This window comes from Gopherus flavomarginatus, chromosome 10 (genome assembly GCF_025201925.1).
Source record: "Gopherus flavomarginatus isolate rGopFla2 chromosome 10, rGopFla2.mat.asm, whole genome shotgun sequence".
In the NCBI taxonomy this organism is placed as follows: Eukaryota; Metazoa; Chordata; order Testudines; family Testudinidae; genus Gopherus; species Gopherus flavomarginatus.
The window spans coordinates 54,505,216-54,522,394 of NC_066626.1; the positions used below are offsets into that span (position 1 = coordinate 54,505,216).

General features: G+C 39.8%; 1 protein-coding gene across 4 annotated transcripts in view; it reads left to right on the plus strand.

Annotated features, from left to right (window-relative positions):
* CACNB4 (calcium voltage-gated channel auxiliary subunit beta 4) overlaps positions 1-17,179 on the plus strand; it is a 207,681-nt gene that overhangs the window by 142,576 nt on the left and 47,926 nt on the right. For all 4 annotated transcript variants that reach the window (XR_007776474.1, XM_050969253.1, XM_050969254.1 and 1 more), the window contains 7 exons: positions 1,644-1,763; positions 3,703-3,825; positions 8,118-8,248; positions 13,751-13,827; positions 14,202-14,221; positions 14,309-14,389; positions 17,000-17,058. Coding sequence is in view for 3 of the 4 variants with exons in the window: in XM_050969253.1 (XP_050825210.1) it covers positions 1,644-1,763; positions 3,703-3,825; positions 8,118-8,248; positions 13,751-13,827; positions 14,202-14,221; positions 14,309-14,389; positions 17,000-17,058 (611 nt within the window). In the remaining variant the exon portion in view is untranslated. The remainder of the gene's footprint in view (positions 1-1,643; positions 1,764-3,702; positions 3,826-8,117; positions 8,249-13,750; positions 13,828-14,201; positions 14,222-14,308; positions 14,390-16,999; positions 17,059-17,179) is intronic.

Here is a 17,179-nt window from a genome sequence, read left to right on the forward strand (position 1 = left end):
AGTTTTGTTTGTACGATTAGGGTCCTAGTGTTGTGCTTTTCTGAACTCCTAAATGTACAAAATATGTAAATATAAAAATGTGTTAGTGGGACTAAATAATGCCATTTACATATGGTCTTGTACCCTAAACTTTATATATTGTGTGCTGATGTTTAAAGTATTAATTGCCATTGTATTCAAGTTTGTAATACAGAACCTCAAAAATTTGTAATTGTGCAAAGCTACCCACTGTGTGTCATAACAATGCAGAATCTCTAACTGAAATAAAATTAACTGCCGCTAATGCTGGGTGCTAATAAATTAAACTAAATACAAATTAATCAAATGCCAAAGCAAATAGTACCTGATTCTGAATCACTGGAGTCAGTGTGAGATTGGGAATTTCATTGGGCACAGGATCAAGTGCAGAAAGAGGAAGGAAGTTTCGTAGCAAAGGCGTTACTCACCTAAACAAGTATAAAAATAGACACTCCTCCTGTTTGGGAAATGGAACTGTCATGTGCATATCCTTGCCATGCGAGATTTGGAACTAGAGTATAGGACCAAATCCTAGAGCTTAGCATGCTTAGCATTTTGCAGGATCTGGCCACTACAAAAAAAAGTAACATGCCTTTTTAACACCATTTTTAGAAATGAGGCACATCTTTATTCGAATGAAGAGTCATGCAAGTAGAATTGAGCTCTAATTTTGCTAGGAATCTGGGGTCTATTTTGGTTTTTAGATTACTAATATTTGCAAATGCTTTGTACATTCTTTTGTCTTTCTTACAAAATCGGGCCCCTATCCCGCAATTGGATCCGTGCAGGCATGAAGGTACATTTGTGCCAATCTAATTGCAGAATGAGGACCTCAGTGTCAAGTTGTTTACTATGAAGGGGAGTGTAAAAACACTACTGGTTTTAGATTGTGCCACCCATCCTGAATGGTGACTTGAACAAGACATCTTACTGTACAGCATATCCTGTTTCTTCTCCTTACAGACTAATGTATACCCTTTCTGATTCATATATAATCCTTATCTCATTATATTGCATAGGATGCATTTGGATTTATGTGTTCCATTGTCAAATAACTTTTTTAATAGTATGTTCTTGCATTTGGCCACTTTTGCTTCTTGATTCACATACATTTGTGTTTAGGTATGATGCATCAAATAATTCTTTGTCTGAGTGCTTCTGGGTACTGAGTAAAGTATTTATATATCAGTAATATATTTACACAGAGAAGAGATTTTAACTAAACTATATAATAATCTGATTCTATCTCATGTGATGTAACCTTTGACGGAGAGCTGATCTTTAATCTAGGGCTATCAAACAGGATTTAAATCTTATAATAGGTTGGTTGCTGTTCCCAGTGCTGATTTCCTTATGATGCATGCCCATAAGAGAGACTAAGATATCGCACACGTTCTGAGAAAGAGAGAGATTTTCTTTGGAATTTTGTGTTTTGCAGAAAAATAAAAATCTATAAAACTATTTAAATTCCTAGCTATATCCTGTACAATTTCCTATCAGAAATAAAACACAAAATCTACATAACAAAATTCAGGAAATAAACACTTAAGCAATGTTCTGTGAATTTGGCTTGGATTCTTCTAAGCAGTATATAATTGTTCTTAATGATGTGCTCTTCTTTTTAGGGATCAGCAGATTCATACACAAGCAGACCATCAGATTCTGATGTATCTTTGGAAGAGGACAGAGAAGCAATCCGCCAGGAGAGAGAACAGCAAGCAGCTATTCAGCTTGAAAGGGCAAAGGTGAGTTCTTCTTTTCAGCTTTATTAATAGCAAAGTTATATGGCATTTGGTGGCACATCAGCCTTTGCATAGTGTTAGAATTCTTTCTGCAGGTTTATAATGGTGATCATATAATTTGAAAATAGCTTGGCAACCAACTACAAGATGCTGGAAGGGGAAATATCAAATATTTTCACAAAGAAGATACTACTTAAAACATAAAGCCAAATCCTGCTTTGTCACCCATGTAACCTTGTATGTGTTGGTAGGTCTTAGATGTGTAAATGAGAGTGGAATTTGGCTCTTTTACTTAAGGAAAGGAAAGGAGAACAACGTAGGAGACTGCTACTACATTTTCACAGGAATGTGCTTGACTGTTTTGAATTTGGATTTGCATTTGGTCCTCTTGGTCACCCTATGGATGAGGTGTGGATGGACTGGATGTAAATATAATGGGACAAATGCTGCCCTGTAATGTATGCACGAGTTCCATTCATTTCAATTGCCATTGTATCAATGTAGTCAGACACAGGATTTTGACCCAGTGGCTGCAATTTAGTCCTTATTTTTTTTTTTTTCGTTTCTCAAATGTTGGTTGCTTGATTCACCCTGTGAAGAAAGGGGCTGCAGATGACGAACAGTGTGCCAGAAGGGTCAGGCATTCAGATACTTCAGTGATGGCAGTGACAGTAAAATAAATTGGGGGTATGATAGATACAGGCAAGTCTCATCTTATGCGGGGGTTCTATTCCGTGGTTAGCGCGTAAAGCGAAAACCACGTTTAGTCAAAATTATATTGAGTTGAATGGCAGGTGTAATCACCCGCACTACAGGTACAGTATTAAAATTGTAATTTTTCTCTTTTTCTTTTTTCTTTTCTTTTCTTTTCTTTTTTGTTTTTTGTCAACCGCGTAATGCTGAAATCGCACACGTTAAATGCGCGTAAGATGCGACACACCTGTACAAGCCAGAGGGATTTTCCATCAGTGGAAAGCAGGCAGTGTTTTCAGGGCCACACTTTTCCAGGGTTCTTCAGGTGGAGGCCAACTTCAGAGAATGGTTGGGACCCTGCTGGGAGAGGCTCCCAACCTTACAGGACTTGTTAAAAATGATACACTTTCTATGGGGTTTTAGACTGTCCTACTGAATTTAATAGAAAATTCTATCCTTTCTATAGGTGGTTTAAAAAAGCCCATAGAAAGGCTGTCTTGTTCTCTATTAAATTCTATACATTTTTGGATTAATTCCTATTAACACCTATTACATTTCTGTAGAACCCTCCTAGTTTCATCCCTATTGAATTGGATAGGACTTTTCCATAGGTCTGAATCAGCATTTCTCCCTGTTGCTCTGGCCACCACACTGTCTTGGTCAGCTTCACCTACTTTTGAGGAAGTTTTAGGCAACTCTTGGCCACCCAACAGAAAGGCTTTTGTAGGTACCTTGTGATACTGTGTTCCTCACAAATTTCCTGCTACTCAGGGCATACAGCCCATTTTACACCAGCAGGAATTAACCAAGCCTTGGAACTTTTCTAGAGTACTTTGCAGCCTACATCTTATGTAGGATCTTCCACTACATCACATGCCTTAGGACACAAAACAATCTCTGCAAAGGAAGAATTTTCTTACCTTGTGTACCACACTGCACTGAGTGCATTGTGGAGGGAGGAATTACCTTCCTTTGAATTGTCCTACAAGCGGATTGATACCGATGGAGCAATTCTCTTTTGTAGCAAATCACATGGTTCGCATTTGGACCTGATGTAAGGAAGCACAACTCCCAATGACTTGTGTGGAGTTGTGTCCGCTGACCTTAGGTCTGAATTTGGCTGTATTGCCAATGCATGACTAGTAAATACATATTTTTTAATTTGACACAGTCAGCACACTAACTCTTGAATCTAAAAAGTACAAGAACACTTCTGTAACATGCTTGTGACATGTTTTTTTGTTCCTAGTCTAAACCTGTAGCGTTTGCAGTAAAGACTAATGTGAGTTACTGTGGCGCACTGGATGAAGATGTTCCTGTCCCAAGCACTGCCATTTCTTTTGATGCCAAGGACTTTTTGCACATTAAAGAGGTAACTACAGCATGCAATTATTCCTCTGACCTGCCAACAACTAAAACCTGAGCAGTCAGATTTGAGCTATGCAAGACAAAAGAGAAAGCTGAATAGCAGCCAGCATTACACAGAGCATCTGTTTGATTAGCAATAACATCCAGGATCATTCATCCTTATCAGGGTCCCAGTGCCATGAGGCTGTATCTTGTACTATTAAGAATTTGAATCTACTAATTCATTGTCTGGTTTTTAAAGCATGGAAGGGAAATCATGTCTTAGTAGATTTAAAACCACTTGAACTTCATGGATATAGATTTTGTTCTTCACTAAAGGAGTGAGATTGGGACTGGTAGTAGATAGCCTGGGAAAGGACACCTTGAGCCAAACGGTGGAGTTACACCAGCTTACACCAGGTCTGCAGGTAGCCCCCTAGAGAGGGCCTGTAGAAGAGGGAGAGGGCCTAGAATAAGAGAGTAAGAAAAAGCATCTGTAGGAAAGCTTTCTGCCTTGGAACATAGGGTTCGTCTACACAAGTGGCAGTGAGTCCCAGAGCCTGTGTCAACGCATTCAGGCTTGCAGGGCTCAGGCTACTGCGCTAAAAATAGTTGTGTAGATCTTGCGGCTTTGGCTGGAGCTGAGTACGGCCTATGCTTCAGATCCCAAACTGCAACATCTACACATCTATTTTTAGAGCCTCAGCCCTGCAAGCTCGAGTGAGGAGACCTGGGATCTGATGCTCAGTGCCACTCACTGGGCAGTTCTTCATTACCGTTGATCTATTGGATTGATTTATCGTGTCTAGTGTAGACACAATAAAATCGATCCCCGATCGCTCTGCCATCAACTCCGGAATTCCACCACTGCCGAAAGGCAGAAGCAGAGTCAATGGGGGAGCGGTGGCAGTCGACCCCGTGAGGTAAGTTGATCTAAGATACGTCAACTTCAGCTGTGCTATTCTTGTAGCTGAAGTTGCATATCTTAGATCGATCCCCCCCTCGATGTAGACCGGGGCTGAGAGAAATGGAACCTCAGAGCAAGGAAGGGAGTTAAGGAATAGGGGCAGCATCCTAAAATGCTAACTGGAGAGAAAATCATTTTTACTGTATGTTGAAGATATTTCCTTCAATTTTTCTTTGGGCTTCCTAAAGTGAACCCACAACATGTGCATGTGCAACATGTTATTTTGCACACATATATACAGGCTTAGAACTTGCAAAACAAGATTCATCCGTACGTGCTGTAGCTTGATTTTAGGGGGCCTGATACCACTTCAGCTTGGAGCCTTTTCAAGTTCTCCCATCTGTGCTTTACAGTCCTGTGATTTTTGAAATGTTCTCTTGCCAAAGAGCTCCTAGTTATAATCCCTTGGAATTTACCAGAATGGCAATTCTCCCTTTTCCTACCCATACACAAATATTTTCATTGTATGTTATGAATTTATAAAACAAATTCTAATGTAGTCCATTTTATTGTTGATGCAAAACATTATATATGCAGAACTTTGTACATTTCCCTGCACACATGTTTTTATCTGTAACAATCCATCTGAAGATGGCAAAAGTTGTGGATGTTACTCTAAAATGGACAGCCAGGAACAAGATCAATTTAAAATGGTTGTCTGATACTTTAGTTGGTGATTTATTTATGGGATTCCCAGGACATAGGGTTGTGTAGTTCAGTCTACAGTTTCTGAAATGAATTCTTTGCATCAGTCTCCACTGCAGAGGATGTTGGGAAGACAGCCACATCAGAGCTATTTTTTGGGTGACAGGTCTGAAGTACTGTCCCAAATTGATGCCTCAGTAGAAGAGGTTTTAGTACAAATTGATAAACTAAACAATAATAAGTCACCAGGACCAGATGGTATTTGCCCAAGAGTTCTGAAGAAACTCAAATATGAAATTGCCGAACTACTAACTCTGGTATGTAACCTATCACTTAAATCACCTCTATTCTAGATGACTGTCACGTAATTAATGTAATGTCAATTTTTAAAAAGAGCTCCAAAGGAGATCCTGGAAATTACAGGCCAGTGAGCCTAAGTTCAGTTCTGGACAAATTAATAGAAACAGAACAGAATTTTCAGGCACATAGATCAACACTATATGTTGGGGAAGAGTGGAAGAGTCAACCTGACTTTTGTAAAGGAAAGTCATGCGTCTCTAATTCTTTGAGGGGGCATACAAGCACGTGGAGTAGGAGATCCAGTCAATACAGTGTACTTGGATTTTCAGTGTACTTTGACAAGGTTTCTCTCCTAAGGCTCTTAAGCAAACTAAGTAGCCATGGAATAAGAGAGATGGTAACTGGTTGAAAGGTAAGAAACAAAGGACAGGAATAAATGGTCTGTTTTCACAGTGGAGAAAGGTGAACAACAGGGTCATCCAAGGACCTGTGCTGTTCAACATATTAATTAATGATCAGGAAAAAGGGGTGAACAGCGAAGTGGGAAAATTTGCAGACGATACCAAATTATTCAAGATAGTTAAGTCCAAAGCAGACTCCAAGGAGTTACAGAGGGATCTCACAAAACTGGGTAACAAAATGGCAGATGAAACTCATCATTGATAAGTGCAAAGTAACACACATTTGAAAAAATAATTCCAAGTAGCAGTCAAAAAGGCTAACAGTATGTTAGGAACTATTAAGCGAGGGATAGAAAATAAAACAGAAAATACTTTAATGTCATTGTATAAATCCATGATGCACTAATACCTTGAATACTCTGTCCAGTTCTGGTCATCCCATTTAAAAAAGGAAATAGTGGAATTGGAAATGGTTCAGAGAAGGACAACATAGATTATCAAGGGTCTGGAACAGCTTCCATACGAGGAAAGACTAAAAAGATTAAGGCTGTTCATCCTAGAAAAGAGATGACTAAGTGATATAATAGAGGTCTATAAGATCATGAATGGTGTGGAAAAAGTGAATAGAATAGTATACAAAAACCAGCGGTCATCCAATGAAATTAATAGGTAGCAAACAAGAGGAAGTACTATTTCACACGATGCACAATTAATCTGTGGAACTCATTGCCATGGGATACTGTGATGGCCAAAAGTATAACTGCATTCAAAAAAGTACTGGATAAGTTCATAGACATATATCCATCAAGATAGTCAGAGATGCAATCCCACATGCAAGACTTCTCTAAACTTCTGACTACCAGAAGCCAACAGTGGAAGATAGGTGGATCACTCCATAATTTCCCAGTTTTGTACATTCCCCCTGAAGCTCTGGCATGGACCATTGTCAGGGACAGGATACTGAGCTAGATGGACCATTGGTCTGATCAGTATGGCCATTCTTATGTTTTTAAACTAGCATATCATAATAGTATATAACACAGGACAATGCAAACCACAGAAAAACTTGTATGGAAGGTGAGGAAAAATATACTTTTGCTAGGAAGTTATTGAGGCTGAACTTTCAAATTTGAGAGCCTAAAGTTGGGCCCCTAAATAAGTGGTCTGATTTTTTTAATTGGTCTTGAGCCTGTGCAGATCTCATTGACTTGAAATAGGAGCTTTAGAATGTATTTTAGTTGCCCAACAATGAATTTAACGGCCTGAGAGCTTGGGGCCAGGGAACTGATAATTTAGAGAGATGGGGGTATATACTTGGCTTCTTCCTCACTCATTTCGCAAACACATCTTTTATTTATTTTTTTCTGAAAGTATTAAAATGAGATTGATACACACTGGCTTTAATCATGTATAACCTTTCTAGGAAAACTAATATTCCTTTTGAAATATGGTGCCAAGGGCTCTTGCCAAAAAATCATTGCAATTTTTTAGAAAATTACAAAATTGCTAAAAAATATAATCTGCTCAATTTACAAGGACCTAAATGAGGAGAACAAATTGTAAATCTTTAAAAGAGCTTGCTTAAAAAGTCCTGTCACCAGACAGTTACAACAAATCTTTTGTCTTTATGGCAACTTTAATTTCTTAACTTAATTAAAAAATATATCCAAGTGGTGAAGCCATTTCTAGGGTGTATGACTGCAAGTAAACTGAAATCAAGATAGAGGAAAGATGGTCCAGTGATTAGGGTGTTAGATAGTAGACCACTCTCCCAAACTACTATTACCTTTGGCACCAGTTTGCCTATTTGTTGATGGTGTCAGCAGAAAAGTCATGCCTGGACATAGAGAGTGAATACAGAATTTGACACTCCATGTCAAGGCTGAGAAAGTTCAGAGAGAAACCTGTACTGACACAGCTTGAGCTGTACCTGTTCTGTGGGCACATACAAGTCTTCAGTCTTGAGAGTTCTCAGTATGACACAATAATCTCTCTGTGTTACAGAAATATAACAACGACTGGTGGATAGGAAGGCTGGTTAAAGAGGGCTGTGAGATTGGCTTCATTCCAAGCCCACTTCGGCTGGAGAATATCCGAATTCAGCAGGAGCAGAAGAGAGGACGTTTCCATGGCGGGTAAGTCTGTCCTTAGCCATTTCAAAACACAACAAACACTGGGCAATATTAGAAGTTCAGCTGATCTGTTTTAATGTATTCCTCAATCTTCTCTTGTCTAAAAATGGTTTTGTATTCATATACCAGAATGGACAGTGGGTTAAAATATACGCGTTTGCAGAAAATAGCAGGCATCCTAGATCTCTCACTGTCTCTGTTCGAGGGACAGGAAAACTACAGGAATAAACTTTTGAAAAATGAGTCCTACAGGATGTGGACTATAGTGTGAAAGGTTCTGGAGAACAAGCTGTCTGAGCCCATATAGGGTTGGATCAAATCAGTGATCACTCGTGGGACCCTAAGATTTTGCCTCATACTCTTTTCATTCTGACTCACCACTAAATTGGCATGCTGGGAACAGCACAGAGACAGTGTTGCAGCATTCCTATCTTGTTGTAACCCTTTCTTTAAGAGAGATTGCACTCAGGCCACTCCAGAGGCGTAGCGAGCGCCCTCCGTACCCTCTGACCGGAGGGAGCCCCGCAAGGAAGGGGGCCCCTAAAAGTGGCAAAAAAAATGTAAGGTATAACTAGGTAAGTGACATTTATTGACGCTATTGCACAATCCATGTCGGTTTTACTGACAAAACCGTGAAGTCATTATGATACATCATAATGCTATTGGCTACATCAGTTGTCTGTCGGTCAGTTTCGAATTTTAGTTGGACCCATTCAAAGAATGTGTATTTGCGTTCATAATGGCGGTCGGCGGATAAATGTTATTAATTTAGTTGTTTAGTTTTTTATCATTTCCAACGCAGAAGCGTGCTTTGTGATGTCTAAGAGAATGTATAAGAGCAGAGCTAGTAAACGAAAGGCAGCAAAAGATGCCGAGAAGGAACTTGAGAAAATTCCAAAGTTGTCAACGTATTTTGCGCTGCAATCCAACATATAGGTACAGGCACATGAAATGGACAGCGCTAGCAGCGACGAATCGTATCCAGAAGTATCCAGAAGTGCTTCAAGTGAGGTCGAAGGTGAAGCCAGTTGTTCTACCAAACAAACTGTGACAGATATTCCAGCTGCTGCCGGGAAAGAAGTATCTGAATCTGAACCACTGACTGATGATCCAGAAGACTGGCCGTCGATAATATCGGACAGGCAAGTGTGTGACATTGTTGCACGTGGCCCACCGCAGCAGTTACGAATTTCCATTTAACGAGGAAAGACGGAGGTTCACAAGTACTCATTTCTATCGAACCATGGCAAATGGCGAGAAAATAAGACGTCCATGGTTAATGTACTCAGATCAGAAAGATGCCATTTTTTGTTTTTGTTGTAAATTATTTGTAAATTATTTGACACTGGCAACATACTGCTATGTCGTGGAACATCTGCTTGGAAAGCACTGTCAAAAAGACTTCAGCAGCATGAAACAGGCAAAGGTCATCAAGACTGTATGGTGAAATGGTTTGACCTTCGGTCAGGCATAGTAAACCGTACATCTATTGACCAACTCGAATTGCAGGCTTTTCTGAAAGAAAGAGATTTCTGGAGAAATGTTGTCAAACGCATGGTTGATGTCATTATTTTCTTGTCCGAAAGAAACTTGGCATTTCGAGGAAGTAATGAAAAGCTCGGCGATCCTTCGAATGGCAACTTTTTGGGACTGTTTGAATTGCTTGCAAAGTATGATACTGTCCTCAGCGAACTTTTACAGAGGATTAAGAAGGAAGAGACCCATGTTCAGTACCTCACTCCACAGATCCAAAACGAGCTGATTCAACTTGTTGCCAGTAACATTCAAGAGGCCAACATAGCGCAGCTTAAAAAAGCAAAATATTATTCAGTTATTTTGGACTGTACTCCCGACGCGTCACGAGAAGAACAGATGTCTGTGGTGTTACGCTTTGTTGAATGCAACGGTGAAGATGGTGTCAATATTCGTGAAGCGTTTGTTGGTTTTCTTAATGTTCATGATACAACTGGTGAGGGCTTATTGGAAGCGTTTCTTGAAAAGGCAAACAACTTAGGAATAGACATTGCTGACATGACAGGCCAAGCTTATGATAACGGCGCAAATATGAGAGGAAAGAACAAAGGAGTTCAAGCCCGCATGCTAGAAATAAATGACCGTGCCTTGTATGTACCGTGTGGAGCTCACACTTGGAATCTTGTGATCTCAGACGCGGCAAAGTCATCGAAATATGCCGTTGACTTTTTCGGTCTGATTAACAGAATATACGTTATCTTTTCTTCTTCACCTTCACGTTGGGATATACTTCAAGAACTGTCGTCGTATAATTCCCAAATCTGGACTTTAGCGTCCAAAATATGGGTACTAGCATGAATTCCCCTAAGCTTAATTACCAGCTTAGATCTGATAGGCTGCCACCAATCAGGAATTTTTAGGGCCAGGTACCCTCTGGTCCCCCTAAAACCTTCCCAGGGGACCCCAAGACCCAAATTCCTTGAGTCTCACAACAAAGGGAAATAAGCCATTCCCTCCCCGCTCCCTTCTTCCTCCCAGCTCCTTCCCGCCCTGGGAACACTAGGAGATCGCCTGATTCAACTTCTTGAATCACCACACCGAGAGGAGTGTTACCTTCCCCTTCACCCAGAGGCAATACAAGCTGCGTGAATATAACACAAAGAGAAAATTTATCCTTCCCTTCTCCCCACCAATTCCCTTGAACCTTAACTAGGAGAAAAAAATTAAACAGGTCTTAAAAGCAAAGCTTTTAATAAGAAAGAAAGAAAAAAGTAAAAGGTTTATCTCTGCACTTTAGATGGTAAAAAGTTACAGGGTCTTTCAACTTATAAACAATAGAAAGAAACTTTCTCCAGCAGAAACACAATTTAAGCTACTTCCAGCAAGTACACATATGCAAATAAGAAAACAAATTAAAAGACTATAACTGCCTTTGTTCTTACTCACAATTCTGAATAGATAAGAAACTGTAGCAGGGAGATTGGCAGAAACCTGGTTGCACCTCTAGTCCCGTCCAGGACCCAGAGAGAACAAAACCAAACCCAAAACCCACAAACAAAGGCTTCCCTCCACGAGATTTGAAAGTATCTTGTCTCCTGATTGGTCCTCTGGTCAGGTGTTTGCAGGTCACTGTTTGTTAACCCTTTATAGGTGAAAGAGACATTAACCCTTAGCTATCTGTTTATGACAAGAACATATGCCAATATCTGTTAAAGGGTTATCGGACACTCGTTGGGAGTCGAGAATTGATGCTGTGAAGCCATTGCGTTATCACCTTGAAGAATTGTGCAACGCTTTGTCATCTTTGCGAGAATATGCGCTTGAAAAGAAAGATGGCAATACATCAGCAGAAGCCAGTGCGCTTTTAGTCCATGTTACTACGTGGCCTTTTGTTCTGACTGTGTACACGTGATACAATATACTATTTCACGTCAATAAAACCAGCAAATTAATTCAGTCACCAGATGTGTCAATTGACGTACTGCAGGCAGAAGTCGGTGCTACAATGACGTTTTTGGAAGAGTATCAAAATACAGGATATACCTCTGTGGTCACAAATGCACGTGAAATAGCAGAGCATATGGGTATTGAGCAGGTGTTTCCAGAAACCAGGGTGTGACGTAAGAAGAGAATGTTTGATTACAAATGTGCTGATGATGTGAGTCGTCTTTCTGCCGAAGAAAAATTCAAATCCCAGTTCTTTCTTGTTCTCACTGATCAGGCCATATCTTCTGTTCGTCGCGATTTGACCAACTCGTGGAGTGGTATAAGTTGTTTGGATTTCTGTACAACGCTAACAGCCTGAAGCAGTGTCACAGAGAAAATGAACTGGAGAATCACAGCAAAAATTTTGAAAGAAAAGTGAGAGACATTGATGCCAACGAACTCATAATGGAATTGAATTGTTTTATTTATGTCATCGAGAAAGAGAGAGGACTTGTCACGGCAAACAATTTTTTAACGTACATATACAAGAACAGCCTTCAGGAGGTATATCTGAATCTTTGCATTTGCATCAGAATTCTTCTGACCACACCAGTTACTGTCGCTGGTGCTGAAAGGAGCTTCAGCAGAATGAAACTGATCAGGAATATCCTGTGCTCAACCATGACAGATGACAGGCTTTCTGCGCTTGCAGTTATCTCAGTTGAAAACAAGATTGCCAGATCTCTGGACTATGACGCATTGATTAACAATTTGCGGAGAACAAGGCTCGAAAGAAGCGCTTTGCGTAAATACAGAATACATGTACACTGTAGGCCTATGTATACATAATATGAACCCTGTATATTGTATAAAATAAATACCGCATTCCAGTTTCTGCATTGTAAGGGGCCCCGGACATATGTTTGGAGGGGGCCACGTTCTTTGTTGCTATGGCCCTGGGCCGCTCGCTGCTTCTCATCTCAGGTTGCCTCTCCACTTTCATCCCAAGCCAGTCTCCTCCTTGTGTCTCCACCCCTACGCCTAAATGGTGCATGTCTCTTAGTCCTGGTCTACACTTGGGTAGGGGAGGGGAGATCGATCTAAGTTACACAACTTCAGCTACATGAATAACATCGCTAAAGTTGACATACTTAGATCAACTTACCATGGCGTCTTCACTGCAGTGAGTCGCTTGCTGCCACTTCCCCATCGACTCTGCCTGTGCCTCTCGTGGCAGTGGAGTACAGGAATCGACAGGAGAGCGCTTGGCAGTTGATTTATCGCGTCTAGACTAGATGTGATAAATCAGTCCCCGCTGGATCGATCGCTGCCCGCCGATCTGGCGGGTAGTGAAGACATACACCTAGTTAACACAGGCTTGAGTACAGGCCGGAGAACCACAGCTCTGACAGTTAATCACTGTGAGACCTGCCTACTGTGTGTGAACATGTCACCATCCACTGGCTAAATACCCAAACAACAGACCTACTTTAATCATAGAACTCCTGTTAACACTGATGAGATGGTGCTTGCAGATAACGACACTTCACTGTAAAAGAAAGAAAGATGAGACGATTGAATCTAGCCATAATAGATGGCAAAAGTGAGGAGCATAATTTAGTCTAGAAAGTAATGGCAGGGAATTGCCATACTAATTTACTTCATCAAGCTCAGGAATCATTTCAAGAGTAAACTATCTGAGGAAATGTTTCTAGAATAATTGAACAACATCAATTCTGATTTATCCAAATTGCTTGTACAGCTTGAAATAGCTGAGTGTTAGCCCTTCTGCCTTGATGTTTGGAGAGAGAGGTACTTACCTGGGATGGATGCACAGTAAAAGAGAATATCAGATTATTGGAATCCGTGTAGGTGAATCCCTTTTGTATCACTGGGGCCAAGTAATGGACTTGCCCTTCTCTGATCATATGACTGCGTGGTGAATTAAGCAGAGGCATATGGGATGTAATTTCCCCTCCTCCCAACCTTTAGGCAGGCCCTGGGGCAGCAGTGCAGCATCTCTGAGGCTGGAATAGGAGCTGCAGGGCTTTGTGAGTTCACTCTCAGAATACTTTGTGTTAATGGGCACTCTTTGTAATGCTGTAGGAAATCAAGTGGAAATTCTTCTTCGAGTCTTGGAGAAATGGTGTCTGGAACATTTAGAGCTACACCCACTTCCACAGGTGAATTTTGGATTTTATATAAGGAAAACTATTACTGTTTCTTAAACTTACCTTAAAAGTTGCAAATAAAATAAAATAAAGGGCTTCTCCAAACCCATAGATAAATGCTTATTTGTTCAAACCTTCCCAAAATAATTGAAGGAGGAGAAAAAAATTTGCTTCTAAATGTATTGGTCATGTAGAGAGCTGGAGAAAAGAACCAGAAAAGCTGGCAGACTCCCTCAGAAGGGTAGTGACCTAATACTGATCAGAAAGGAGATGCAGAAATACAAATAATAAGTACATTGACAGAGTGATCTTTGTTTGCAAATCTTGTGTCTATTGCATTATGTGCAGTATGCATGTTAATAAAGTTCTTGTTTTTGGTCTTTTAGCAAAACAGAAACAAAAAGTGGTAAGTGTATTTTGCTATATAGTTTCTACAGTTTGCATGCTGAGTCTGTTTTAGATTATGTGCTGATGGGACATTTTCTTCTTTCAGACGGAACATGTTCCTCCTTATGATGTAGTGCCATCCATGAGGCCCGTTGTGTTAGTTGGCCCGTCGCTGAAAGGTTATGAGGTATCTATTCTACTTAGTTAAATTTAATTACTATTTTCTAGTCTCTCACACACACACACACACACACACACGCCTTGTCTACATGCAGACGTAGCACTAATCAGCCTTTAGAACTAGTTAGTTAAACTGGTGCAACAGCCTGTGTCGATATTTATATTCTGGTTTGTCTTAAAAATTCCTAGTAGATTTATGCTAAATCCAAATAAGCCTGGTTTAAATAAGTGTTGCTACACAGCCTTTTGCACCCATTTGACTAAATCAGTTTAATATCACATCCAATGTGATATATGCCATCATGTGCCAGCAATGCCCCTCTGCCATGTACATTGGCCAAACGAGTCTCTATGCAAAAGAATAAATGGACACGACTCTGACATCAAGAATTATAACATTAAAAAACCATTAGGAGAACACTTCAGTCTCCCTGGACACTCAGTAACAGACTTAAAAGTGGCAATTCTTCAACAAAAAAACTTCAAAAACAGACTCCGTAGAGAAACTGCAGAACTACCATTAATTTGCAAACTGGACACCATCAAATTAGGCCTTAATAAAGACTGGGATTGGATGGGTCACTGCAAAAACTAATTTCCCCCCTACTGTTACTCATACCTTCCTGTCAACTGTTTGAAATGGGCCACCCTGTTTACATTGGCCTCATTACCACTACAAAAGTGATTTTTCCTCCCCTGGTATTCTACTATTGAGAATAGCCCACCTCCACATTAATTGAATTATCTCATTAGCACTGACTGCCCACTTGGTAAGGCAAATACCATCTTTTCATGTACTGTGTATTTATACCTGCCTACTGTATTTTCCACTCCATGCATTTGATGAAGTGGGTTTTAGCCCACAAAAGCTTATGCCCAAATACATTTGTTAGTCTCTAAGATGCCACAAGTACTCCTCATTGTTTAAGTTAAACCAGTGCAACTTTCTCATGTGACCTTAGTTAAAGTAGTGCAAGTTTCCTGTGTGGTGTTGACAAGACCTAACTGATGCCATATTATGCCATAATTTTACATCTTCCTGTGAAATGCCTGGTACTGGAAAGACTAGACTAGCTGCAGCATTGGTCAGCTTCAGTGTGGTATTTTCTATATTCCTACTCTAGGCACTGATCTTGTGAACCCATCACTATTACTGAAGTGTGTGGGGTGTTTTATTTTTTTTTTTTTGAAGTTATTACGTAGAAATTTTAAGCCGAAGAGAATCCTGGCCCACCTAAACAATCACCATCTATTCAGCATAACAATATGTACAGCAAAGCCTCACTAATATGTACAGTTAACCAGGACATTCATTATTAAATTCTGAAAATTAGCAAGTAAGATCCAGATTTAGGAAAGTATTTGAACACATGCTTAACTTTTAGCATGGGTGTAAATCCATCCTATTCAGCAAAGCAATGTTAGCATGTGCTGAAAGTTAAGCACATGAAGTGCTTTGCTGAATTGGGTCAAAAAGGAGTTTGAACATATAATCAGTTACACTTCACTTCGTTTACTGAATGTTGATAATACTTCACAGCATATGAGTAAAAGTATTGTAATATATTTTCTAAAAGTAGTGAAGTATTAGTAATATGACAGCATGGTGCTATTATTAGTGCAGCACTCTTGAATCAAGTTTTTTTGGGTGAGAATTGTTGGATTTGCAGATTAGCAAAGTGAGAATTAGAAAGGCTCTACTGTATCTCATTTTCTAATATCTGCCTTTTAATTGCATGGTAGCTGTCCCCTCAGGGGGTAAAAATTCTTCCTTGGCATAACTGAATTGACTTCAGTGGTGCTACAGCCTAAATGAATTTGGTCTAAGGACTCTCAAATTTTGGAGGGGTTTCGTTTGCTGATTTAAATATACAACATGCTACAAATTAGACACGCAGACTCTCCCCTGGAAGAAAAAGACTCCTTGGAAATGAAATACCTTTTAGGTGCATAGAATATCCATTTAAATGGTGAAGAAATTAGGATATTTCCTTCAATTAGAAAAATATAGAGAGAGACGTATTTGTAATCCCTATATAATCTATATGGAAAAGTTCTTTGGACACTTTTTCTGGTGAAAGTGTGCAAGAAGCATGTGAAAAGTGTAATTTATGAGAAATAAACTTCCAGAGACACAGGGTCTTGAATTGGTTACAATCTAGACTGGCAGATAGTGGATGGCAGTCTGAATTACTCTGAAAGGGCTGAAGAGTTCATACAACAAGTCAGTGGGAATTACAGGTGCTCAGCATCTCTCAGGATTTTGTCCATGTATGGTAATAGGATCCAGATCCATTTTCTGCCCATAGATCTCATTGTGAAGATGTTGACCATTGCTGTTAGAACACTCCCGCATATGAGCACTTTGGAGTATGTTTCAGAAAACTAGCAAACTTTTATAATGAAGTATTTATTCCATTTGTGTATATATAAATTGCAGCTGGCAGATGTGTTTGAGTGAGAACTCGTTGATGATAGCACTACAATTAAATGATTACTATCTATGTAAAGGACACTCATTATTGGAAATGTCCTTACCTTCTACCTCTTTTCTTACTTTTGACTTCTTTCTCTCCCTGTCAATCCTCTTTGTTCAATCTTCCTCACCTCTGCAAAGGTAACAGACATGATGCAGAAAGCCCTCTTTGACTTCCTGAAGCACAGGTTTGATGGGAGGTGAGAAATACAATCCTTTTCATGTTTTTTCCCACATTATAATGATTTTATGTAGTGCCTTTTATCGAGGAGGATCCCAGTGCACCTTCCAACTGATTCACCAACTATATATATAGAAATC